Source organism: Lingula anatina, chromosome 1, assembly GCF_051362555.1.
Source record: "Lingula anatina isolate TDL-2025a chromosome 1, LinAna3.0, whole genome shotgun sequence".
Lineage (NCBI taxonomy): Eukaryota > Metazoa > Brachiopoda > Lingulata > Lingulida > Lingulidae > Lingula > Lingula anatina.
In genome coordinates this window covers 9,321,037-9,346,679 of record NC_141767.1, presented here as the reverse complement: position 1 = coordinate 9,346,679, position 25,643 = coordinate 9,321,037, and the positions used below count along the sequence as shown (strand labels likewise).

Sequence of the window (25,643 nt, the reverse complement as noted above, 5' to 3'; positions counted from 1 at the left end):
ATGTGGCTCTTGTGGAGGACTAGAAAACAAACAGTATTATTCATACACGTCTGAGAAACCTTTAAAAGTGAAGGGAACATCATACATTTGAATGTGACGTAAAGGAAGAGACCAGTAGTAGTGAAAGGACATGGGATTTGATATGAGTTGATAAGTTTTGAGAATTTTCAGTGTGGTTTAAGGAATAAAAGTTGGAGTTCATATGCTATTCTGCAAATGTTTGAAAAGACATTTTAAAGACTGAACTGTCAATAAACATGTTTTGAAAGGACCGTTTCTGTCCAAGAAAGGAAGGGATGTTGTGTTTTGACTTGACATTTGAATGAACTGTTGTTAACTTGGTAGAGTTACTTGTTCCATATTGTTGATTCCATTAATAATTATAAGCTTGTCAAGGAGCCGGATGTATCATTTCTTAGTGTTATGGATTTGAAAAAAGCGCAAACATTGCAAACTGGTTCAATTCATTGAGTGATTTGATTCATGATGTGATTTAATTCAAAAGCATTGATACTGGGGTTTGTTTTTGTGCACATGTAATTCTCTTTTAATTGTACATCTATATCTGTGCTGGAGTATACAAATTTTTTTTTTCAGAATTAACATGTATGTACAGTACTGTAGCCAGCATGCAAGTTGAATTACAGTTACTGCATGGTTATTAATAATTTTGTTATAACTCACCATCATCTAAAAAAACAATGTTTTTTCATTCATTATTCAAGATTTATTCATTACAAAACTATATTCATTAGTGATTATTATTATTAATGATATGTTTGAATTAGTTTAAAAATGACAATGTGTGCAAAAATATTTCCCCCTCAAACCCCTCCCCCATGTACATGCATAATTAATTACAATTTTTGTAATTTGTGTTAATTCAGATTCGATGAGCAGCTTTGTGTTGAAAAAAAAATTGTTGTTATAACTGTTTTCTTTACATGTATGTAAGTTACATTTCCTCCTGTTAAGTGTCTGTATATTTACCTTTTTGCAGTGTAGTTTTTTTTTTTTTTTTCAAATATACATTGTTTTGTACAAAAAGACAAGGAGTGACCCTTAATTTGTTACATGTTAGTTGCCAGCAAGGTTATATAATGTGTAATAATTTTGTTTAGGGTTTTAGCACAGAATAAATACTTGAATCTTGAATCTTGTATGTCTTTTTTATAGTAATCTTATTGAATAATTAAAAATAATTTAAAAAAAAGAAAAAAAAAACATTCTGGGCCATATGTGGTCCATGTCTGGCCCTAATCTGGCCCATTTGAATATGATCTGGCCCACATCTGGCCCACATCTGGCATGCCATACATTTGCCAGATATTGCCAGATCTGGGCCGACATCTGGCCATATGAGCAAATGTGGACTGGGCCAGATGTGGCAATGTCTGGGCCAGATCTGGCCCAAACATTGCCACATCTGGCCCACATGTGGCAAGCCATACGTGGGCCATACCTTTTGCCAGACATTGCCAGACGTTGCCAGATCTGGGCCAGACGTGGGCCAGATCACTGAGGCTGTCTGGGTGGCCCCTGTGAGGAGTCATACCAGCCGTCACATAGGCCAGCAGTTTTTGGCTTGAACATTTATTAAAAACACCGTTTTCCTAAAATATCCCTAATTTCATTGTAATATCTTCAAAACCGTTAGAATTATTGATCTTTGGAATTAATATGTATTGTTTTGGCCACCCAATAGGCCTATCTGCAGAACGGGGAGAACTAACAGCCCACTTCAAAGTCATTCATGCTTTACAGACATCCGCTTATATAAAGAAATTAGAAATAACCTTTCTAGAGGGAAATGGATCTAACCGAAGCCGTGCTGTAGGATGGGCCTTGCTGTATTACCTAAGAAAACAGCTATCAAACCCGCAAATATATACTGTACATTAGAAAAATACCAGTAGACCTGTAAACTTAAAGCGTCAGATCTATAGGACCATTATATAGCAAATATATATTCTTGGTAATTTCAACACTCTTTCCCAATAAACTACTAGTATATCCAAAACAGTTGTAAATTACGTTCTATAAAATCTCTTTCTACTAGTTATTGGGTCTCACTCGTGATGGAGATTGGCGAATTTCACGCATAATGTAGGTCTAACGGTAAAATTGATATCTTTTTTTCGAAAATGGATTTATAGATCGTAAATTTCTCAAAAGTTTTGGATATGATTGGATTGTCGCGTATGTATACCTGTACCTCGGTGATGTTCAGGGAAATTTTGCTCATTTTACATGGCCTTATTAATTTACAGAATGCATAATCTACTACGCAGTCAAGTTTATAAACAAAGAGCCGATTTTCTCTGCTTGTCACATGTTATTAATAACGAGGTGATATTTTACGCTGTGAATCATCGCTCCAGTTTGGGGACAACAACGCTAGATCAATGCAGGTAACAGCTTGTGTTAACAGTGCGTGTTTTTAGAGCACATCTACTACAATTGGGAATTTTAAAACTGGGAACTCCGGAAGTGACGTCATGTAAACTAACTCGCCATATTGATCAAGTGGGTATAGACGTTTTGTTGTTGTTCCTCGTTTCATGAAAGACTGCACCCTAGAAACTGTGTGAAAACGCCAGCTGATCCCCAGAAAGGGCGAAGAATAGAATCAGTGATGGTGTTGTTGCAGAATGTAAGTATATAATGCAATGTGTGGCAAAGTAGCAGTGGAAAACTTCATAACGGTTCGAGTGGAGTTCGTTTTGGGATATTCGTACTACTCCTTACAACTAATGCAAATATGTTATTCGGACGAGGGTAATTCTTGATAAACATGAGACTGTGACACCCTACTAGGAGACCGAGATTGTTGAGTCGGGCGACGCACTTGGTAGGCAAATTCGTTAGTGTTAATGTTTCAGTTGCATACTTTATGTTTTCTTGATGATAAAAATTAGAATTGAATTTAAAAATACAATTTATCAAGCAGATTTGTATTCTTGACTTGTCTGTACACATTGCATTAAGATGTGTATCAGAGAAAACGAGAATCGTTTGAGATAGATCAGAAGTTTTGTGAATTATCGTAAAATTGAGAGATTTTGTGGGATTTGTAGGAGAGGATGGTCAGAAATCGTAGCAGACTAGCAATGCAGCAAGGAATGAAACCTGACAAATTTATACACGGATAAATTTCTGTTTGTTTTCTCTGAAGTTCTGTAAAATAAAGTAGTCCTTTGTTCAACAGTACATATTCACCATGTTTTGTGTGTCACTTTTTGGGGTGTCACTTTCCTACATTATGTCATATAGTGGCAACAGCCTCACTTTAGGCTATCTTGCATGATTTCCATAAAGTATCTATTTCAAGTTTTTTTTTTTATAAATGAGTCAAACACAGTGAAATGAATGAAGACCAAGGGTTTGATTAAGCAGCTTTAAGAAATTGATGAAAAAATAGATAAATTAATATGTTAACAGTTTTTACTTACTATATTTCATGGAGCATTATGCTTTAGCCTAATGGTTCTAGAATTAAACATTTCATGGTGTCTGAAAGGGAGCTAAATGTTTTGCATGGATTATGTCTTGGGTTTTATTAGATAAAAATTGACTAAAGCAGTAGGGTTCAAAAATTTATAACGTCACATTTTATTGGTGATGCACAATGAGATTGCTCCTGAATTGGTGGTTTTAGGTTGTGAAGATAATGAAGTTTTATATGAGGATATATATAGATATATATATATAATGTAGCCTAGCTTTAAGGTATGTGGCTTATCAGAGGCAGTGTAATGAAAAGGGCGAATGACATAAAATATTGGGAGACCAAAGGCTACATTGAACCTGAGGTATGTTACATATACAGTTACAATTGGTGTTAAACAGTTGAAATTTACTTGTTAAAAAGAAAAAGTATGGCACAGTTTAACATTCTTAAGTTTTGTTTGATCATAGCTCGTTTATGTCACACTCATTAGTTTCCTATTGATGTGTACATTCCAGATACTCAACAATTATATACCAGATTGAGTAAGAGAATTGTGCTCTAATCTTGCATGTGAGAAACACTTCATTTACCGGATTTATTCCATTGTTTAATTGCAAATTAATCTACCAGTAGGGGAATATCACATACCTCAGCTATTGATTACCAGGGCGGAATCTTTGATGGAGATTTGTACATTTCCGTCGATAATGTACTAGCAATGGAAATCCATGCCTTGTGTGTGAATATTATGATGTTTCTCTGGTGAGTTGCTTGTTTGTATAGAACATCATACCTGAAGGCTTTTGTGTGGTTAACCAATGTGGGGTGCTAGTTTTTTTTCAGTCTAATCTATAAAGGTGGTCTACTGCAACCACTTCACCAGTTTGTCTATAAAGACTCCTTTTCTTGTTTATAATTAGTTTAACTGTGCAATAAGATTGCATTTTTCTTGTTCGAGGCATCATTGATTAATCTGAGATTCAAGTATCTATTTGACGCCAAATCAGTAAGTATCTTTAGATTTTTCAGTCAAACTGTCTGCTGTATTGTCTGGAGAGTGATTCTGATTGAATTGGGTACATAGGGATTGTAGTTCTGCTCCATGGAGGTCTGCTTGGTAAAAAAAAAAAGTGTCCCTAATTAAAACCAGCAGTGTGATTTTTGCAAACAGCATGTGAACCTATTTGGAAGACCACCATTTAGGATATTCTTGTTTTGATTGTAGATTTTTCCACTATTGTAGTTCCCACGGATTTTTTACATGCTTTTAATGTTTATGGTATACTATCATGTTTTGTACATTGTTCTGGCATGTAGTACTTGTCACTGGGCAAAATATTGGATGGATTTTGTTCCATATTTATTGCCACCTTTAATCTCTTGTCAAGTAGCTATTTTGTTTTTATGAAATTTTCTCAGAGTTTGGCTAGTGGCAAGATGCAAAGTCAGGTTGAAAAGCCTGATATGACAGTTTTAGAAATCTGATCAATTAAAAAAAATTAAATCTTTCAAAATATTTTATACAGCAAAATTTGACAGCTAGGACTGGTTTCACCAAAAAATAAAATAAAAGAAAATAAACTTTAGAACAAACTTTAACACCTATATTTTAGTATAATTTCAACCAAGGTTAATCAGTAATAGTAGTTCAATGCACTGCCATTTTCGTAACAAGAAAGAAATTGTTATTCTATGTATATCAATTATTCTTCTGTTTTACTGAACCTATGCAAATATATGCCAAATTGAAGTTGACCAATATTTTAGAGTTAGAGTGAAGACCAACTTTTGGTCTAAAGTTTTTCATGAAACGGGCCCCAGGTGTTGAGGTGGTCTTAATGGGTCCAACATCAGATCTCCTATCAGTCAGGTATGAGATTCCTGAATCAGTCACTGAAGGAAAATCAGATTTCATTGCCTAAGGAATGTATGGGAAATTTTCGGTAGATGGTACCACTGGGCATGCTTTGTTATAATATATGCAAACCAACATCCGTCCAGTATCTCTAGTTCAGTGGTCAGTCATGAGTTGATATCCTTTTCCTCCTTGCACCTGCCTGATTGTTTTAATTGCACCTGTAGTACAGGCATGGTATACTAATTTGCAATGGTTTGTTAAGGTTTATGGCATGGTATGTAGGTATGCATCACCAAATGGGCCCACATATAATTATGCTGATGTTCATTGTTTTACGTTTTATTATATTCAGAGTATAAAACATTGAGATTGGTAAAGATAACTCATGGTTAATGTAAGTTATATATTATTCAATTCAATGTGAAAAAATATTGATATTGGTAAGGGTGATAATATAGCGCCAACAAAGTGAAACCTAGCAGTAACATCCATCCTCTCTGGTAGTGCTGGTTAATTTGGTATAGTAAAATCATCAGCCTTAATCCACTGATTGTGGGGGCTGTGTATGTAAAGCTATCCTGATAGACAAGGTTCTTAGGACCGTATTATAGAGGAAGGGACAGCAGGTTATTGCTAATATGGGCAGAAATAATATTAGCATACAGACACTAGGCATTTCAGAACCACTATGAATGGTGGCTAAAAGGTCCATTTTAAGCTGTATGACTGTGGTTAGGACAATTTTGTACTTGCATGCCCTGTCTTTCATCCAGTAAACCATTATTTTTTTTCTTTTCTTGTGCAGAATTGATAAAGTTTGCACTTGATGCTGTGGCATGTTCTTATTTTTCTTTTCTATGTCTATGCAAATATCCGAGGAAAGACAAGTTTTTTCAAGTCATGAATTTAGAATTCAAAAGCAGGGACCAGGGTTTCTATTTATTATTGGGCTGCCTTCTTTGCTGACATTACTTCTACCCCAGCTATGTTGTCTGTCAGGGAAGTGCAAGGTACACTGACATTTACAAAAAAGCTACCTGTTATTTGTGATTTGTCATAAAAGAAAGAAACAACCACTGAAAATCAAAACATTAGTGACATGTTTTGTTGTTTATTGGAACAAGCTTTTTTTTAAAGTTCAGCAACTGAGCAAGCAATTTTCTGTCTGAGCGAGTAATGTTGTATTGATATCACGGGTAATCAGCGTTAAATTCCAGCTTATGAAAATATGAGATTGGATTTCTTTGTCTCCTCATAAAAAGGGTCTTTGTGTTTTGAGGTTGATAGGCACGTCGTGGGAAGCAGTGGAGCAGCTGGTGCTTATTTCAGCACTTTAGAAAAAAATATAATTGAATTAGTTTTATCCGAAAATTTGGGAATAGTGTGACTGTTTAAACAGCAGGTGAGGAAATATGTGTTATATGCCTCGTGCTGAGATACAAATCCATTTAGCTTTTTCATACCTCCCTGGAGTTATATTGGTGCAATTTGTATCTACATTGCATGGAGACAAAGTAACATTTCCACAGAATTCCAAGGAATTGCTGCTCTACCAGTGTGGTATGTTTTCACAGATTGCTCACATGTCTAAAACAACATTGGCTGGGTATCAGTGTTGAATTATCAGATTTTGTTGTTGAAAGAAAAGGTTATAGCAACTTTATCAAATGTTACTCGTTAATCTGGGTGTTTGCTTTAAGCTGATTAGGCGCATTCTCTTTTATGTTTCAAAACATTAATAATGTATGGGGTGGATGCCCCTAAAGTAAACAATTCTTTTGATGACAAGATTTGAGCTAGATTTATCATTTTGTGCGTGTGGATAGTTGTCTCAGAAGGTCACCTTTTCTATGGTCTACAACATAGAGGCATTCATAACTACAGGGCATTGTTTTAGGTGAATATAACTTTATGATACACATCTGAGTTATACCTTACGTGCTCCCAAAACCAGTAATAATGAGTCATTAGTCCTGTGCATTCTAATTTTCACATAATTGTAAAATATAATTCTGCTTGGTGATATCTATGCTAATACTTATATAGCATAGTGCCTTTAGGAGTGGGGGACATTATAAGATGTTTTATTTTAAATCAAGATTCTTGTTGACAGATCTTTTTATTTCATCATTGCTATTTTTCTGCCAATAAGTTTTTTTCAAAGGGAAAAGTATTGATGATAAAAACAGATAAATGATGAAAAGGTATCAATTTGTCTATCTGTAGTCTTTGTTATGATGTAATTTAGGTATACAGTCTATAATATTTGCTTTGCCATTTAATTGTAACTTGTACTTTTGTCATATATGGTTTCATTGAGATACCAACTTCAAATGGTATGTCATCATGTAAAATAAATGAAGCCACTTTGCAAACTAAACGATCAATTCATAGTCATTTATATGCAACTTTTGTGCCTGGACTCTGAAGAAAAACTAAACATTATGAAGCCACTAAGTAAAGACAGTGTCATTGGCTGATTTGAACCACATTCAGTATATACCTGAGAGGTTGTTAGATGTCTTTCTATTGTTTGTGATATTGTCCTCACACCCAGCTGCTTGTCTTTGATCAGAATACAACGGTTTTCTCACAGCTGGTATAAGAACCAGTGGAGTGAGGGCATTGAGCTGAACTAGGGGCCGTGATTTCAACCAGGCTCGGATAGAAGGAAACTTCCTGAGAGCTCAAACGAAAGGTAAAATCTGTGAGCTAATGGCAGAGTTAATGTTATGGATGGGCAAGCGTTTAAATATCATTACCTGTGATTGAGGAGAAGCCTGTAGGGACTGTGTGTGTATAATTATACAATAGTATATAGGAGTGAAGGTAATGGATGCACACTGTGGATGCACATGGCACATGTTAAGGCTGGTGAGGGGTTATCTGGAGTTTAAACGCACAGTGTCAGACCTGGATTAACTCTACCTGACCATTGTATCTTGTTGTTGGAACAAATATCTAAGGTAAGCTTGTGTTTTTACATGTGGGTGATTAGAGGTGTATTATTAGGCTCATTTGACAAAGGGTAAATACAGTACAAGAAAAGAAAAAAGTTTCATTTCTTATATTCTCGTCAATGTTTAAGGCCCTGTGGCATTAACATGGAGAAAATACATGAACAGAGGAGAAACAAAACCAAAACAGACATGTGACATAATATGAATCAGACATATCTTGCATCCACAACACAGAGCAGACATAGGGCAAATAGGGGCTTAGACTTTCTGCCTGGTACCATATACCCAGGATGAGTAATTCTATTATTTATGGGTATTGTTAAGGTATACAAGTTAAATATAGGTGCCCAGTCATAGAAATCCATATTAGAATTGGTTTCCTTAGAGTGGTGTAACAGTTTAATTACATCTGTAACATATTAGTTTTATATGGGATTAAAATGTTTCATAGAAAATTTCTATTTGGAATTTTATTACCCAGAACTTAAAATAGAAAGCTGACATAGTGCATGACGTGCAGGTGTTTCCCCATCGCACCTTGAATGGGAAAATTCACCAGTCATGCAAACAACAAACTTTTTGTTACTGGATGTCTTACTTGTCTGGGCATGTGACACAAAGGAATTTGGTGCACAGTCAGCGGTATATATGTATTTCTTCATTTGTATGTGAAGAGAAAAGGCAGAAAGCTGTTAATACAATTAATGGTTGAGTTCTGTTTCATCTCATTCCCATCTCAGTTAGGTAAGTAATTCATTAATAGAGAACAATGGACAGCTGTGTGGTAGGTGGATTTTATTACCTGTACTTTACCTGCTGTTGAGGGCAGTTAAATATCGTTAAATATGTGAGGAATTCAGGTGCAATTAACTATTGGGTGGGAACTGTTTAAACAAAGAGGAAACAGCAAACAGTTTAGATTGATTCAGGGTTTTCAAAACAGGAACAGGAGAGAGCATGCTGGGGAACCACTTTGTGCTAATCCAGTCCACAGGTACACAGTGTAATTAAGACATTTCAGCCAGGTTGATAGAAACCAAGTGAGGAAAATATTATTAGAAACAGCTGTTTGTGGTCCTTTATGTGATACTAATCTCTGAGCATTGATTGGCAGTGGAAGAGCAGTGTGCCATTAGCCAACATTTCAAGGTATATTTGAATCGGAATGTCAATAATTGTGCAGCTAAGCACAAGAAAATGTAACCCCCAAAGTGTACTTGTTTGTGAATTATAACTGAATATATGAACATCGGAGAGAAGAGGTATTTCATGTTATCTTAAGGACTCTGTGTTTTGGTGGCAGTTATGACCTGTGGGGGTGGACAGGTATTTTGAATTTAAGATTTGTGACAATATTTCTCTGGTGAAAATTGTGTCAACTGAGCTGCATTGTGTGACTCATGCTCTGTTTGGGCACGCAGCGTTGTTATCACTGGCATCTAAATTCTTCCAAGCAGGTAGGCAAAGAAACTGTTTTAGGCTTTATTGCGAATGTTTGCCACTTGATTTCACCTGAAATGATAGGTGGGGTCAGTGTTGATAGGGTTCAGGAAACATTGGCTTGCTGAAAACAGAGCGCTCCATTCACCAAGTGCTGCTGAGTGCAGTCCTTACAAAAACTGAAATTGTAAGTTTATTTGATTGTTGTATAAGGATTGAATGCGATTGAATAATGTCAAACTTTCCCTAGACGCTACCCTTTTGAATTCGATAAGTTGAGAAGTGTGACCCCAAACATACCTGTAATCTGCTGTGAGTGCCTATTGCTAATACATTGATGGGGATCTAGACACTAAGGTATGCAGCAAGTGTGGGCATGAATTGAAATGATATTTGTGGGTTTTTTTTATGTCGGAAAAATTTTTGGTTGTGTTTCTGTTTATCTGTTATTTCCCTCAGTTGCAAGAAGATGCAGGTAATATATTTTTATGTGATTTTGTGAGGAGAAATGTTATTTGAAGTATGTGTCAGTTTAGATGTCAAGCATTTATTTATAGATATTGAAATTTAAAAAAAATGTTTGTCATTTGCCTGTCACAGTGAAAAAATAGGTGTATGAAAAAAATTTAGAAACTGAGTCACACTATGTCCCCTGCAGATCTTGGATGTAATCAAGTGTTAGTGACAGTGCTTGCTTTGAACCAATATCATTATCACAATTATTATCCAATCTTGTCGAGAAAGGGGACAACATTTTCTCACCATTATCTGAGCATGCTTCTGACCCTGGGCAATGCACTTGATTGATGTACTAATAGTTTGGGGCCCCAGATACACACAGGTGAGAAGACACAAGTTCCTGTGCCTGGCTTCATGGGTCAGGTAAATGGAGTTGTTTCAATACCTTGGGGGAAATGACAGTTTTGATCTGATGATAGTGGAGAAACTTCCGTCACACACAGATGAGGAGACACAGGTTTCTGCACCAGTGTTGGAATAAGTGGACAGGCTCAGTACCTGGGGGGAAAGAGGAAAGTTCTTCAGCACGTGGGAAAGAAACCTCAGTCATTGAATTTGGTAGCGAAAACCATTTCGGTCTTTGTGTCACTGTCTGTTCTCCATTACTTCTCCTTATAGTAGTGATTACAGGGTCTGGTGAGCCTGTGCATGGGTCATGGGAGGATCTGTGTACAAATACTGCCTGCTGCCACCTGAACACAGCAAGGGACATGGTATAGAATAGAACTAGATAGGCAGAGTTAGGGATCAAAGTGGCGTCCATTTAAATTGTGTAGTTAAGATTAAAGCTGGAGTTGTCCTGTATGTGGATATAGTTTATCTAATACCTGGTGCCTTTCATGACAGGGGATAATATTGGGTAGTTTTATCTGATCATGGCATACCTGAATGATGAGGTTATCAGTTAAGGAGAAAGGTTCACATACTTGGCTGGTATATTTATGGATATTGCACATGATGTTTGTGCTGACTGATAATTGATTGATTTTTAGGTCAAAATTGATCACATGCCAAATGTTGTGACTGTTGTAGTGTATGTTCTTGTTGTTATTACCAGTATTTGGATTTTGAAGACATATTTTTCTTAAATTGTATTAAGTTGAATCTTGATGTCAATTTTAAACTTTTTGTTGCTTTGTCACGGACAAATTAGTAATGGTATTTGTTGATTATCCAGAGAAGTAGCATTAAATTTTATTTAATTGTTAATTTTGTATTGGTTTCTTAAGACATCTTTATATGTTTTTTCTTTCTCTCTATTTTTTTTAGATGAGAGACAAAGAGAGGTAACCAAAGGACAGAAAGAAAAAGACGAGAGATAGAGAATAACCATTACCAAGATGGCGGCTGGCAAGCTGCACATGAGCGATTACTTAGACTTGGAGAAGCCGTTATTTCGGTCAAGTTCATTTCCCAGGGTGAAGCAGGAGGCTACCCACTGTGTCCACTGTGGTCAGTTCCATGACGACCAGACGGCCCATCTGTATGACTACCACCAGGCAGTGGACGAGGACTTGATATGTCACATATGTCTCCAGCCACTGGTCAATCCTATGGACACTCGATGTGGGCACACATTCTGCTCAGAGTGCATAAAACATTATCTGAAAATACAGAAAATATGTCCCCTAGATAGACTGACTTTAACCAGCAAGGATGTGCAGCCAGCAAGTATTATGGTCAAAAGGTGGGTTATCCTCCAAAAAGGGTGTTTGAACATTATTTTCACAAGTTTATTTCAACCTTTCCATGAGTGGCTATTTCCTAATGAGTTCAATATAGTGTGTTGTAAAAATTTTACACAAAAGGCTTGATTGAGGTGCAAACGTTTTAAATATATCAAAGATAATATGATAGTAAAAAGGATTTGCAAAGTTTGCAAAAAAAGTTCATTGTTAACTAGTAGGCACACTATATAAATCTTTTGGGGGTTTTCCTAGCTTGTAAAATGCATTAGAAGTACTCAATTACTAATTGATGTCCAATATCCTGTTGCCATAGTGATGGTCACTTATTTTTGAGCAGGATGCTTTGCATTGATTAGCGGCTTAATGGCCCTATTTTCCTAGGAAACCAGATTTCCAATTGCCAATATAACACTGGTCAGTGTCCATGGCTGGACTGATGGCTAGGAGGGAATTTACTTAGGTAGTTGTGCTTATGACTTGGAATAATAACCAACATGGGTGAATGTGTGGTTGTGTACTCATTCCTTGACCTAAAAAATACCACTGTAGTGTATAAAGTCCATTGGTGTTTTGTAATTTTTTTCTTTTCTTTCTTTTTTTTTTTTTGTCCCTTTAAAATTTTAAGTCAGCCAAATTGATAGTGCTCTGTTGTTCAGTCACTTTTAATGGCTACTGGATATTTAACTTAAATTGTGACAAGTTACAATACTTCCATTTAAAAAGAAAATATAAGCAAAATTTATCAGTTATGCTGACAGTGTATAAATGATAACAATATTGAAGTGTAATAAGACCTGATAATAGAACAAACAAGTCAGGACTCGGAGATATTAATATCCCCTATCTCAGTTGATTTCAAAAGTCAACAGGTATTTTCATATAAACTCCCCACACGATAGGAAGATAATATTGAAATAAATTTGTTGACTTTTTGATTTAATAACAGGCCATACACACACTAACAAAGGTGTACCAATTAGTCCATGTGTAAAGTTTAAACAAAATATTTGTCTTGTAGCAGAATTGTTCAGTGAGAAAGAACTGTGTGCCTTACCTGCCATGAGCAGTGTTCATTTTAGTAATGATTAGTAATGTAGAAGACCCCAAGGATTAATTAGTCATAATGGTGTAGGAAAGGATGCTAGGCTCTGAATGGGTATCGACAATACCAATATCACAGAGAGTAAGGTGACCTGAGAGTCGAGATCAATATAAGATCAGCCTCTTAATGGTGACTCAGAGGGCATTTTGTTTTACCTATGGTAATATTAATATTATCATTACCAAAGTTTAGGTTTTTAAGAAAACTTTCCCATACCTTTCAGTCAACACATGCATGTGTAAGTGTCAAGCAATATGATTACACTCTGGTATTGGTATATTGGTGCACTGCACTTACCTGTCTAATTAAAAAGCAATGAAGCCTCATGAGTCATATATATGTGTGTGTCATGCAGAAAAGGTTTAATCTGTCATGATCTGTTATTATGTGGATATTAGCAGGGGCATAATTTTACTGCAGCAGAAGAAAAACTGCGCTTAATTTTTACATATGAGATTGAAAAAATTATAAGTGCTGGATCAGCGTAGGATTATTGGTTCAGGAAAGTTGAAGTATTGTGACAAGGGATCTGATTACCATGTCGCTGTATTTGATTAAAAGTTGGAGGATATTAAAATGTGTGCTTGTGATTGACTGCCACAAGTGGAAGTGAAACTTTGATACAAAAGGAAATATTTGAAATTGAATTGGGGCATAATGAAGCCTAGTTTTCTATACCAGGTATACATATATGTTTCTATATGCGGGCACCTACCTGTATAAAGTGTATGGTGTCAGGTATGTGTGATCAGATGCAGGTGAGCCAGGAACTAGGATCAAGATGAGGACTCTGAGAGAAAAGCAGAGCACAGTTAGACAGCTTATGTATAATTTACAGGTACCTCATTGCTTATACAGAGCTGCAAGTGCACTTCAGGATTATTATGCTGCACATTACATATTGGACTGGTTGAGGTTTTTTCAATGCTGACAATAGCTGTGTTAATTTATGTATGAGTCTCATTTTTTTATGTCACCAATGTGGAAGCAACATCAAAATGCTTGTTATCGCTTGATTTAAAAGCATGGCAAAGTAAAGCCTATACAGTGAAGGCAGAAAGGAGAGAATCTTGGCTGTTCTGATGGTGATGTATTGGCAGACATGATGTGATAAATGCTGCTTGACAAAAGACATATGAAAGCGTACACGTCATGAACTTCCGTGATAGGATCTGTAGGATGTAATGTAAACTCTAATAATAATCTCTGTCCTCTGGTAGCCCCTCAGTACCACTTGACACCAAGGAGATTGTGATAACTTCACTCAGTTATAAAGGAGAAAGAGTAATTCATGACAATCAGAAAGATCACACACAGTGTGGTTTTATTATTTAGACTGGTTTTCCATATGGATATTTATGATTTTGGTAAAATGTCAAACAAGAAAGTCATGTAGGAAATTTAAAATGACAAGCAGCCTTACAGGTATACCTGGACACTTCCCATGGTAATAATGCACAGGGCGTGATGTATTAGACTGGGGTGGAGACCATACATCATCAAGACTTAGAAAATCATTTGACCTTTCGAAGTTAACTTGGAAGTTTTCCTGTTACCAATAATAAGAGTGCGGTGGGATGGCTGATTTCTTCATTTATGGTCTTGTTGTTCATTAGGAAAAGTGCTGCAATTGAAAGTTGATTTGGGGCTAGTCAAGTGGGCAAATTGAGCTATCTTCAATGAGTTGACCATCTGTACTGCATCTTCTTGAATATGCCAGTCAGACTGATCACTTCAGCATATACAGGACATTGAAAGGGGAAATTTGAATTTCTGGGAGGCTCTGAAACATTAATTATCCAGGAAGTGATCAGATAATGCATATTTTTTATTAACATATTTTGAAAAAAAAATAATAACCTCGGCGAAACACAGGTCACCATTGTTAGGGTCAAACGCTGAGTTGTTCCTAAAAAGTTGGTGCTCTGAGGACTTTTATGAAGCAATATTGCTGAGAGTTGTTTCAATGGATCCAGCTGGTTTACAGGAGCTTCCACTGGGGCAGCTTGTGTTAGATCCACACAGGTAAGTCAGGTGATAGGTCAGACTGGATGTGAAGATGTATATCACATGTGATTTTGATGTGTGTTATTTCAAGCATTTTGTTTGGTGATATTAGGATAATGTTTGTTTCTGCTGGTTTAAGCAGACAAAATTGATTAATTACAACAATAGTGATAATGCAAATTATGGAGTAACAATTAGAGTTTTCTCCAAGCAGTTACAAAAGCAAAAGAAAAGTCTTCAAATTATTAAAATATTTTTTTTTGAATTTATCAATACAAAATGTGGCCAGAACAGCAAATGTGTGCTGTCGCCTGTCAGTCTTGAGCATTTGGCCAATTTTGGGGGATTGAAATTTTTATTTCTTTAGGTCTATACAGACAACATGTCCAAAGGACAGTATACATTTTTATGTTTGTAGTCTTTTATTTAATATTTTTGCTAATTATCATTTTGAAAATGATGTGTTATACAACCAAGTTTTTGTAAATATTTTCCTATCTCAAATCAAGTTCTACATAAATGCTTCCAGTCAGAAAACAGATATATCCAATTTCCCATGTTGTCTCTAGGTTCTGGCTAATCGGGGGTGCTATAATGGCTTTGTTCTATATTCTTTTGTTAAAAGCATTCACAGAACTGTACATCCATCACATTAACTTTGTGATATATTCTTGCCTTATTGACAGATATAATAACATGTACTGATGTCTTTATTGTGTCCATTCACCATTCTGACAGGCATGAAATAACACACCAGCCCCAGTCTATTCTAATGCTGAGTTAAAAGATCTCGCTTCATTAAGATTTTCTTTTCCTTGAAATTTAGTTACTATGCCCCAGCAGAAGCTGAATGCATATTAGCAGAAAATTGAATTTTAAAGGAAGAAGGTGACAATATGGATGTTGAAATATATGTGAGAAAAATATATATTTAATCAGCAAGAAAACTGAAATTAGAATCTAGTTATTGGGAAAATCTAATTAGTATTTCTTACTAAATTAATGTTTTTTTTTTTTTTTCAAACTGCTTTGTCTTGTTTTTCCATTTTATTTTATTCTGTCATCATTAAGATTGAAAACATATCTGCTTAATGTTTTACTCATTAGGAGACTGAAATTTTGATTAAAAAATAGGTAAAATTCTCTCAGGTTCTTATGTCCCCAATACTTAAGATTATTGAAGAAATAAAATGGTTGGATAAAAATAAAGACAAAAAAGAAAGGTCAAAGCAGTTGATTTAAAATTTTTTAATGGATATTTAGATTACTTCCAGATCTGATCAATAAGTATGTGTTTAAGCGAAGAAAGTTTTAGATCACTTTCCTCCATGTATTTGCCGTCTTCTATTATTGCTGCTATGGATCAATGGCAGGATTTGAACATCCGCTCTCACATACATGCCTCCTCTCCTAGAACAAAGCATTGACATAATACACTATCTGGAGTATTGGCATGCATTGTATAAGCATAACATGCATGCATCCCCCACTTTCCTGGAGAGAACGTGGGAAAATGCACGGGATGATTCTCTCAGATAGTTAACTTGTCCCGTGACGCAAATCTCTCCACAGTATTGAATTTAGAATTTACCATTTTCTGATTTGCCATTGAGGGGTGAAGTGCTCATATTTTGTCATGAGAGCTTATGTCAAAGTGGGAAAGTGACGCTACAGATTTGGAATCTAGTTTTAGACCACAATGCTAATTTTGAAAATGGAATAGTAGGCGTTCACGTAAAAGACAAAAGGATAGTATGTTGATATTCAAGAAGACATTCAATAATTACTCAAGGTACTCCAGGCATATTACAAATGAATAACATGTGCTTGTGACCAATGACATTGCTGCTGCTGTTTCATAAATTGTCAACTGGGTAATTTTAATGAATGTCATTTACTCCTAAGGCTTTGAAAAAAAATGCTATGAATCCAGGAACACACAATAACTTGGAGTATAGAAATTGTCATCTCTTTTTAAGACTCCTCGACAAACTCCTTGTAGTGTGTCCCAATGTGGACTACTGTGAAGAGGTGCTGCCCAGGAGTGAGTTGGAAGCACACTTACAGAACAAGTAAGTAAATAACTTTGTGGGGAAAAATAATCAGCATTTAGAGTTTAAAGCATTTTTGTCAAGCAATTTATTTCAATTAATGGAGTTCCTTCCTTAATTTAACAACTTAAAAATAGATGGAGAAAAACATTTGTTGTAGCATGTCATTTTGGATTGTTTGGTTCAGATTCAGTAAAGTGAATAAAGACTTTAGGACAAATATAAAACAGATGCTCTTTAGGAATTGGAATTCCAGTGTTGTGAAATGGATTTGAAAAGCATGCTACATTGTATTAATTTATTCTTCAGATGTCGTGGCGCAGTCACTCGTTGTTTGAAGTCTCGTGCGGGCTGTCCTTTCCAGGGCCCACGCAGTGCCTTACAGTGTCACATGTGGGAGTGCGCTTACAGGGAGGAAGATGGTAATGTCACATATGGCTTTCTATTTATTTCAACTTCCTTTACCCACCCATTAATACCTGCCCACCTAATTTCCTTTTTCTTTTCTTTGCCAAAAAACAAGATGGATTTTGTCTTCATGAATTTGAGTTATTTTCCCCAATATACCTTATAAAACCCTCTTATCTACAAAAAAAAAAAAAAAAGGAATAAATATCCTACTTGCCGAACCAAGTTAAGAGTAGGGTAGGTCAAGGAGAAACAAAGTTGTGTTTTAGTAAATAACAAAAAAGAAAAAAAATGCTGTAATATGTTGTTCACTAAGTAAAAATTATGATAATGATTTATTGTGAGATTGAAACTGAAAATGAGATGTTAAATAAGCAGCTTTTGTTTTAATTGTAATCCAGTATACCAGCAGCAACCCCTGATGAAGTAATGCATCAAAGAGCTCTACATTTAGGTCCCTGGATAACTTTCATGTAATTAGGTTAGACAGATGTTTCTCCAGAGAAATGAAGTATGATAGTTCAGAATTAATGCCCTGGTCACAGGATGTGATGATAACAGGGATGTAATAGAATCAGTTCAATTAAGAGGAGAAAAAGGTAGGGTATTGATCAGCTGAAGGTGTCCAAAGCTGTACTCTAAACAGATAGACCATGGGGCTGTTCTTTTGGATACCCTGTCCTGCTCCCTGGAGCTGATCTTTTGGATAGACGTGTCTTTCTCCCTGTATTTATTGATTGGCATATCCCATTGTAAGAAATACAGTCAGTTTTAGCGTCATGGTTTTGCTTCTTTGTTAGGGAGAAAATGATTCAGGAACACAAAAGCATGGGATGTTTACTTTGAATTCACATAGTATGGGCAGGTTGCACTTCATAAGCCAGAGGGCAGAGTAACTGCATCACCAATAATGATGTGAATGCTTTAAAGACAGGGATATAAGAATTCAAAATTAAGGTCTTGCTGCTTGAACCCGAGTCAAATTGCTCTCTCTGGACAAAAAAAAAAAAAAAAAAAAAAAAAAATGTCCAGCATATATGGAGTTTGTGATGATTTATGCTCTAGATAAAATGTGCACATAAAACAGTTTGTCCCTGGATTAAAATCCCCAATCCAATCAGTTGAACCAATCTTCCAATTTTTGACCTCCTGAGTAACAAGGAGAAATTAAATTTCCGTTATGGTGCAGTTTTACTCTGTATATATAGGACAGCAGCATGCATGGAATTGCTGTGTGCAGCATCTTCAGACTCTATAAATCTTCATTTCAGTCATTTAGTTTCAGCCTCTGAAGCCTCATTAAGTATTTATATTTTTATGGTGAGAAGATCAGGTTTTCTTCTCTGAAAGCCTTGCGGCCTTTTCACATGCAGAATGATGTGTATTCCAAGCTCTGAAGTTTTACGTATTCTGTGTAGACGGAGCATGCAAGGTGTGACATTGATCATCCACAATATATAGAGTGTTGGGGAAAAAGAGCGAGACAAGAACAATGGATCAAGCACTGCATAACATTATGCTGTTTTTAATTGGATTCCTGAAGAATGCACACTCTTGAGACAGCATGAAGTAGAGATGAATAGGAATTAATATTGTTTTGTATATTAATCTCTTTTGTGTTTTCCTTTTTATAATTTACTAATTTTGATATTGTAATATTTCAGAGAACCTTATGGTGCCAGTGATAGAGGGTGAAGTGACCACCCTGGACATCCCCAAGGGCAGCTATGACCTCGGGATCAGCATTGTTGGGGGATGTGATACTCCTCTGGTAAGTGCTTTTCTTACAATAAATTTGTGTACTAATACAAACTTACAAACTTTTTCAGTATAATTTTAGGGTTTGTTTATGAATAAAGAGTATGTATTTGTATACTGGTTGGGGTATAATAAGGATGTAACATAAAAGTGTGTGTGTGTGTGGGGGGGGGGGGGGGGGGGCAAGAGTGGATTTAAATCTTATTAAGCTATTCCAAAAATTACAGAGAGAATTAGGTTAATCATTTATGAACAGATTTATAGAGATGTTTCAGTAACCCTACTCGTGATGTCTAAAATTCAGGGATGTCATTTTACAAATGATTATATTTGTTCCTGATTTAACACTTTGATATTCTTCTAGATGGCAGTTGTTATCCAGGAAATTTTTCCAGAGGGAGTTGTAGCAAAAGATGGAAGGCTGGCTCAAGGTGATCAGATATTAGAGGTGGGTGTATGAGTGACAGATAGAATGTTTTCAATCTTGCCACTTCTATTAGATAATTTGGTAAGATGCAAAGCAAGACTAGACATTTGGTCTGAGAATTGACATTTTTAAACATAATAGAAGAATCGTGATATCATGCTGGATTATAAAAGCTATTGATGTGACATTAAGATTCCCTTCAATGCGCTTTATTGATTTTTAGAGGCTGCAGCATTAATGCTGTTATTGTGTTTATGAATATAACGGCGATAAAAGCTGACAGTGTAGGGTCTTTGGATGCCTTTTTCCTGATGGTTTTTGTCTGGCATTCTTTGTGATGAAGAATAGTAATAAATGTCTTCTTTTAATTCCTCTTTTTTTGCCACAATGATAATGACAAGGAAATTTTATGATTAATTTATTTTCAGTTTGAAGTAATATGATTATTTTGTTAATATTGTTCATTATTTACCCTATAATAGTTGATGATTGTTCATTATTTACCCTATCATAGGTGAATGGGGAAGACTTGACCCTGGCCACTCATGCTCAGGCCAGGCAGGCACTGAAGACACTCTACCCTATATGTAGGCTAACTGTGTATAGGGAAAAGGCAGAGGAAAGCCAGCCCATTGAAAAAGAAGGTAAAAAAAGAAAAGAAACACGAGTTTGAATTAACACAAAATAAATAGTAATAGTGTACATAAATTTCTAAGAGCCGCCTAGACAATTTGACTTATGATTTTGTAGAATTCGAATTAAATGATGTTTGTTAATGTCTTAAATTAAGAGATCATGTGATGTTCTATGTCGTTTGATATAAAACTGCAAATTTCACTTAGTAATTAATAGGGACATTCTCATATTTTCAGAAATCCTACGAGTTACCCTCAGTAAAAAGCAAGGGAAACAACTAGGCATTAAACTGGTGGGGAAGAAGTAAGTAAATCTTGTTACTTAGTGAAATTCAAATTTTTCATAAAATGCATGTTTTAGTGGTTCCTTGTTCATTTGTAAAAAAGTAAAACATGGTGGTTTTATCTATAACTTTTCTCTCTCCCCCAAGCAGGAGCGGGCCAGGACTGTATATCTTGGAGTTAATTCAGGGCGGTCTAGCTCTCCAAGATGGCCGCTTGAAGCCTGATGACAGAATTTTGGAAATCAATAAAACTGACATGCTTGTTGGAACACAAGAGGAAGCCGCTAAATTGATTCAAGTAAGTGAGACGTCTACTTTTTGGCCCCTAGGCTACAACCAAGATGTATGGATTTTTTTATTTCCACATAATTACATATATATTTCATGAGAGCTGCCCTGTAGTTCAAACTTTTTGACTACTGACAAAATGTTATTTGTGATAAAGGCCACGGCAATTGTCATAAACTTATTAGCATTGGAAAAAAAATTCTTCACCAACCATCATGGATAATCTAACCCTTTACATTTACAGTCGAGTAAAGACAAAGTGACATTTGTTATCTCGCGGAGGACTCGTCCGCAGACTCCTGATCTCATTCGTTCTGCCTCCAAGGACTGTGTAGCTCAAGCCATTGCAGCCTTGGAACAGGAGGCCGACAAATCTGTAGTTAGGAAGCAACCCAAAGAAAAGCTAGTGACAATCACAAAGGTGAATATAGATTTTTAAAATAATTTATTTAAAAGTTCAGAATTCAAGATGTGTTAGATTTTAGACTGTTGTCTCAAGATGGATGGTGCATTCTGATTTGAGAGATTAAGCATAGTTTGTATACTTTCTAAATTTTTTATGCTCTGATACAATAATTTACACTTTTTCCAAAGTAGAAATATTAAGCACCGTTTCCCTTTGAACAACATCAATAGTTACAGTTACTTGTCTTGTGATTCCAGGACTCCTCAGAAAGCCTAGGTATCAGTGTAGCGGGAGGACTGGGCAGCCAGCGGGGGGACGTCCCCATCTACGTGTCTAATGTACAGGCTGGCGGATGCCTAGCCAGGAGCAAACAAGTCAAGGTACACTACATAACTTTTTGTTTGCTTGAAGAAGTGAAATAATCAATCCCCAAGCTTGTATTACTTCTCTACAAGCAGATCAATTCATTTTAATTGCCAGTAATCTGTGTGATATTGTTGCAATGCACTTTGGTGTTACTACCTACTGTTGAAGGAGGATTAGTTTTCATGTCAACATTGCTTTGTGGACAAGATATCTTAATAAGCTCTTCACAATTTTTATGGAATTTTCAAGATTCAAGAGGAAAAGAAGTAATTAATATTTGAACTGAAGCTGTGTCTCCTAATAATTTTAAAATTATTTTAATGCCAGTTTCTTAGCATAGGTCTGCACAGTTGTAGTGCTCTATCATTTGTATATTATCAAGAATGTGTTTTTTTCCCATTGTCAGAAGGGGGACATCTTGGTGTCAATCAATGGCATCAGTCTGATGGACCTGACTCATTCAGAATCGGTGAAGGTGCTAAAAGCTTGTGCTGAGTCCAAGGCTGTGTCCCTGAAGAAGTTTGATGGCACAGAGACCAGTGATGGAGCCCTCAATTTTGCTCCATCCTGGTTGTTCTGGCTCAACTTGCCAAGGTAGGTTTGAAATTTCATCAACTTGACTTAAATATTTGACAAAATAATATTGTATCATAACTTTCACATTCCAATGAAAAAGATAAATTAACTTCAGCATTAGAAATGCCCCCCAAAAAGTAAAAAGTACCATTTTGCTTAATCATGTAAGATCAAAAGAACTTGCTTAAATGTGAAAAATTTAACCTTTAGTCATAACTGTATTTATAATACATTTTCTTTTCTTTGTCAGCATGTGTCAAACAGAAAAAATCATAAGTCTGGAGAAAAGCCAAAGTGGAAGCCTGGGATTGGCCATTGTGGGAGGATGTGATAGTAGTCATGGCAACCAACCTATCTTTGTCAAGTCTGTCGTGTTGAACACACCTGCTGCCAAAGATGGGAGAATCAGGTGAGAAGAAACAAATTGATTTTTTTTTCTGTTATTTAAAGAAGCAATCTGAATACATAATGTGCTGAGGGTACTTTACAAATTTGGACTATACAGATTATGGGTAATGCAATGAATGATACAATATTTTATTACAGCTTGTCAGATGACTTTGAAGTATTGCTTAAAATGAACTGTTCTGTCATTTGTTTTAAATTTATTTGCATATATTCTTTGCATTGCCCTTTATCATCATCCATTGTATTACTGTTATTATTTACAACAATTGGTCTAAGAGTTAAAAACTATTTTGTTTTCAGATGTGGCGACACAATCCTGTCAGTGAATGGTCAGTGCTTACAGAACATGACCCACGCTGGGGCTGTGGGACTGCTCAAGAGTCTGAAGGGGACTGTCACACTGACAGTGGTGTCCTGGCCAGGGACTGTGGTATGACAGGGAGGAGTTTGAAGGGGACTGTCACACTGACAGTGGTGTCCTGGCCAGGGACTGTAGTATGACAGGGAGGAGGAAAAACTAAACTAGACTATGACTGTATGTGTGTTCATATTTTGTATCATGATGACCAGAGAAATGTTTGTCAGCACTGATAAATATTTTATATGCAGACTTTGTGTTTTTGTATATTTAGATACTTTGTTAGCAAGGTGCAGGGCATCTTACAAATGTTTTTTGTTTTTAAAGGGGTTCCCGTTTAAAAGTAATGAAGGCAAGGTGGTTAGCAGGATATTTCACATAACATATATATCCTTATTTTAATTTATTTAGTAATATATACAAGATGCCTTTACAGTGACATCATTACAAAAGTGCAATTCTTCATCTTGATCAGGGTTTTAGCCACCTTAACTCTGCAATATGTTTTGGTTAACAAGTTAAAAGTTATGATATTCAGACAGTTTATATATGGCATTTTATCAGTTTTCTATTTGTTTAAAGAGAGCAAGTTTGGTTCTAGTATGCATATAACAGTGAAAATAATGTATATCACTTTACACATTTTAAAAGTGTATCATTTACCTATGTATCACTATGTTGTTAGTGATTACACAATACAATAATATATATTTTGTTATGAACTTGCCACCTAGCATGGTAATATAGTATTAAGTAAAGTCACAAGTATTTTTACTGTGGTCACCAGCAGGGCTTACAAAGTTAAACCAAATAATGTTTATCTACGTAGCTTAAGAAAGTTAGGGAGTTAAATGTTCATGGGTTATACTGAAAAATGATATTTTGCATCAGGAATTTATATCCGTCAGGAATTTATGGCATGATGCTCACAGACTTGCAGCATATGTATTAGAACCAGTTTATAATTGCATGTTATGTTGTATTATCTGCATTTGATCTTTCTGTTAGGTTCATCTTTGTCTTACAATTTTAGTTTAATTGTTTGTTGGTCTGCCAGACTAGTAGCACAACACAGCAAAGGTACCAAAGGTGTCACGAAGTTAAACATCCTTTTGAACACCACTTGTCACCGACATATAATTATTTTTCATCCTAAAATATGCTGTAAATTATCATCATAAAATTTATTCAAACAGTGGATACGTATGTATGAAATAGAAATTACCAATTTTACCAGGAAAGGGCTGACATTTATTCATTTATTTAGCTAACCCAAACTTTACATCATGCCAGTTTCTTGTGGCATCCATCTATCGCGAGAAATTAATAGAAAAGTTAACTAAAACGTCTGTAATTTTGTGTTAACACTTTGTGAGTTCCATATATGTTATATAAAACTTGGTTTGTGAATGTTTGATTATCTTACCTGCGTTTCTCTCTTTTATTGCAACAGAATTGCTTTATGGGGTCTACATGCAGTGGTAGTTTTTTGTTTAATGCGTCACATGTATCAGTGTAGCATTTTGATGTACTATAAATATTTTTTTTTTAAATATTGTGATGGTTTCACACCTTGTTCCCCTACATTCTTGCCAAAGTATAATTTCAGGGCAGTATATATTAAGTTGCTATGTTTACTCCGTTTTAAAGCACCTGTAAAATAAGTCCTTAATTAAAATGGACATATCGTTAACATTGTATCAACTTCATTTAGTTAAAAAAATTTATTATGTGAAAAGTAGAGCAAGACAACAAAAATATGTAATATGTTGTACATATGTAAATAAAATAACTATATGACTAAAATAATGTTAATTATTTTATCTATTTTATGAGATGAGCATTTAATTGGTAAGTTTAATACTGTATACTATTTCCAAGTTGAAAAAAAAAACATTCAAACTAGATTGTTAAGAATGCTGCACAAAAATATCTTATCCAAGAAGAAGCAAAAAATAAGTAATTATCTGTGAAATCTTATAAATTTATCTGGACAAAATGGTGATTAAGTGGAAAAATGGTAGTAGTTAAAAAGGTTTTCAAATGTAAGTTGTTAAAATACAAAATGGAATTTTAACAAAGGTCACCCTTCTTTCATACTGATTTAACAGTACAGTCATGTAGCTGTCAGCGTGTGCAGCTGTAAGTTTTCCCATCCTTAAAAAGCACATGCAATTCACTTGTTCCAATAACAAATTATACATTTTGACTACTGGCAATTACAAATATCCTTTGTCAACAAAATGTGAAAATCTAGCGTATTAAAAACTTCAAGGTAATGCATTTTTTACCAACATAACATTATTCTCATTGCACAATAAAACATTTAAAATGGCATACTTCAATATTCTCTCTTTTAAGAAAAAAGTTCTTAAAAAACCACCTTTTGTATGCATGCCAAATACAGATCAGTTTTGTCCGTATTCTTTGACTGTTTTCGTACTGGCTTAGTTGAAAGAAATATCTGTACATGCATATATAAGTAAGTTACATGTATAGCAAAAGCAGTCAGCACCAAGACCCACCATATTCAAAACTGTTGACAAAATCTGACTTACGTTTCTAATTTTTGGGACACTATTGTATTAGTGATGGAGAATTTGGCTTGTAGCTGTTACAAAAAAATAAACGTAAAGCAGGCTTACAGACAAAA

The 25,643-nt window shown here is 35.4% G+C and overlaps 1 protein-coding gene across 12 annotated transcripts; it reads left to right on the top strand.

The window, feature by feature from the left end:
- The first annotated feature begins 2,464 nt into the window (after positions 1-2,464).
- On the top strand, positions 2,465-24,799 carry LOC106164044 (ligand of Numb protein X 2). 12 transcript variants are annotated; one of them, XM_013541828.3, is made up of 14 exons: positions 2,465-2,653; positions 11,498-11,915; positions 17,005-17,097; positions 17,386-17,498; positions 19,149-19,255; positions 19,607-19,690; positions 20,184-20,313; positions 20,542-20,608; positions 20,739-20,886; positions 21,121-21,297; positions 21,540-21,662; positions 22,055-22,242; positions 22,475-22,633; positions 22,933-24,799. In XM_013541828.3, the coding sequence occupies exons 2-14, from the start codon at positions 11,569-11,571 to the stop codon at positions 23,066-23,068; spliced, it is 1,872 nt and encodes a 623-aa protein (XP_013397282.1). In that variant the 5' UTR covers positions 2,465-2,653; positions 11,498-11,568; the 3' UTR covers positions 23,069-24,799. The 12 variants fall into 12 exon arrangements, with proteins under 12 accessions (XP_013397282.1, XP_013397259.1, XP_013397263.1 ...); XM_013541805.3 differs by having other exon boundaries at positions 20,736-20,886; XM_013541809.3 differs by lacking the exon at positions 2,465-2,653 and adding an exon at positions 7,822-8,007 and having other exon boundaries at positions 20,736-20,886.
- Positions 24,800-25,643: the final 844 nt, after the last annotated feature.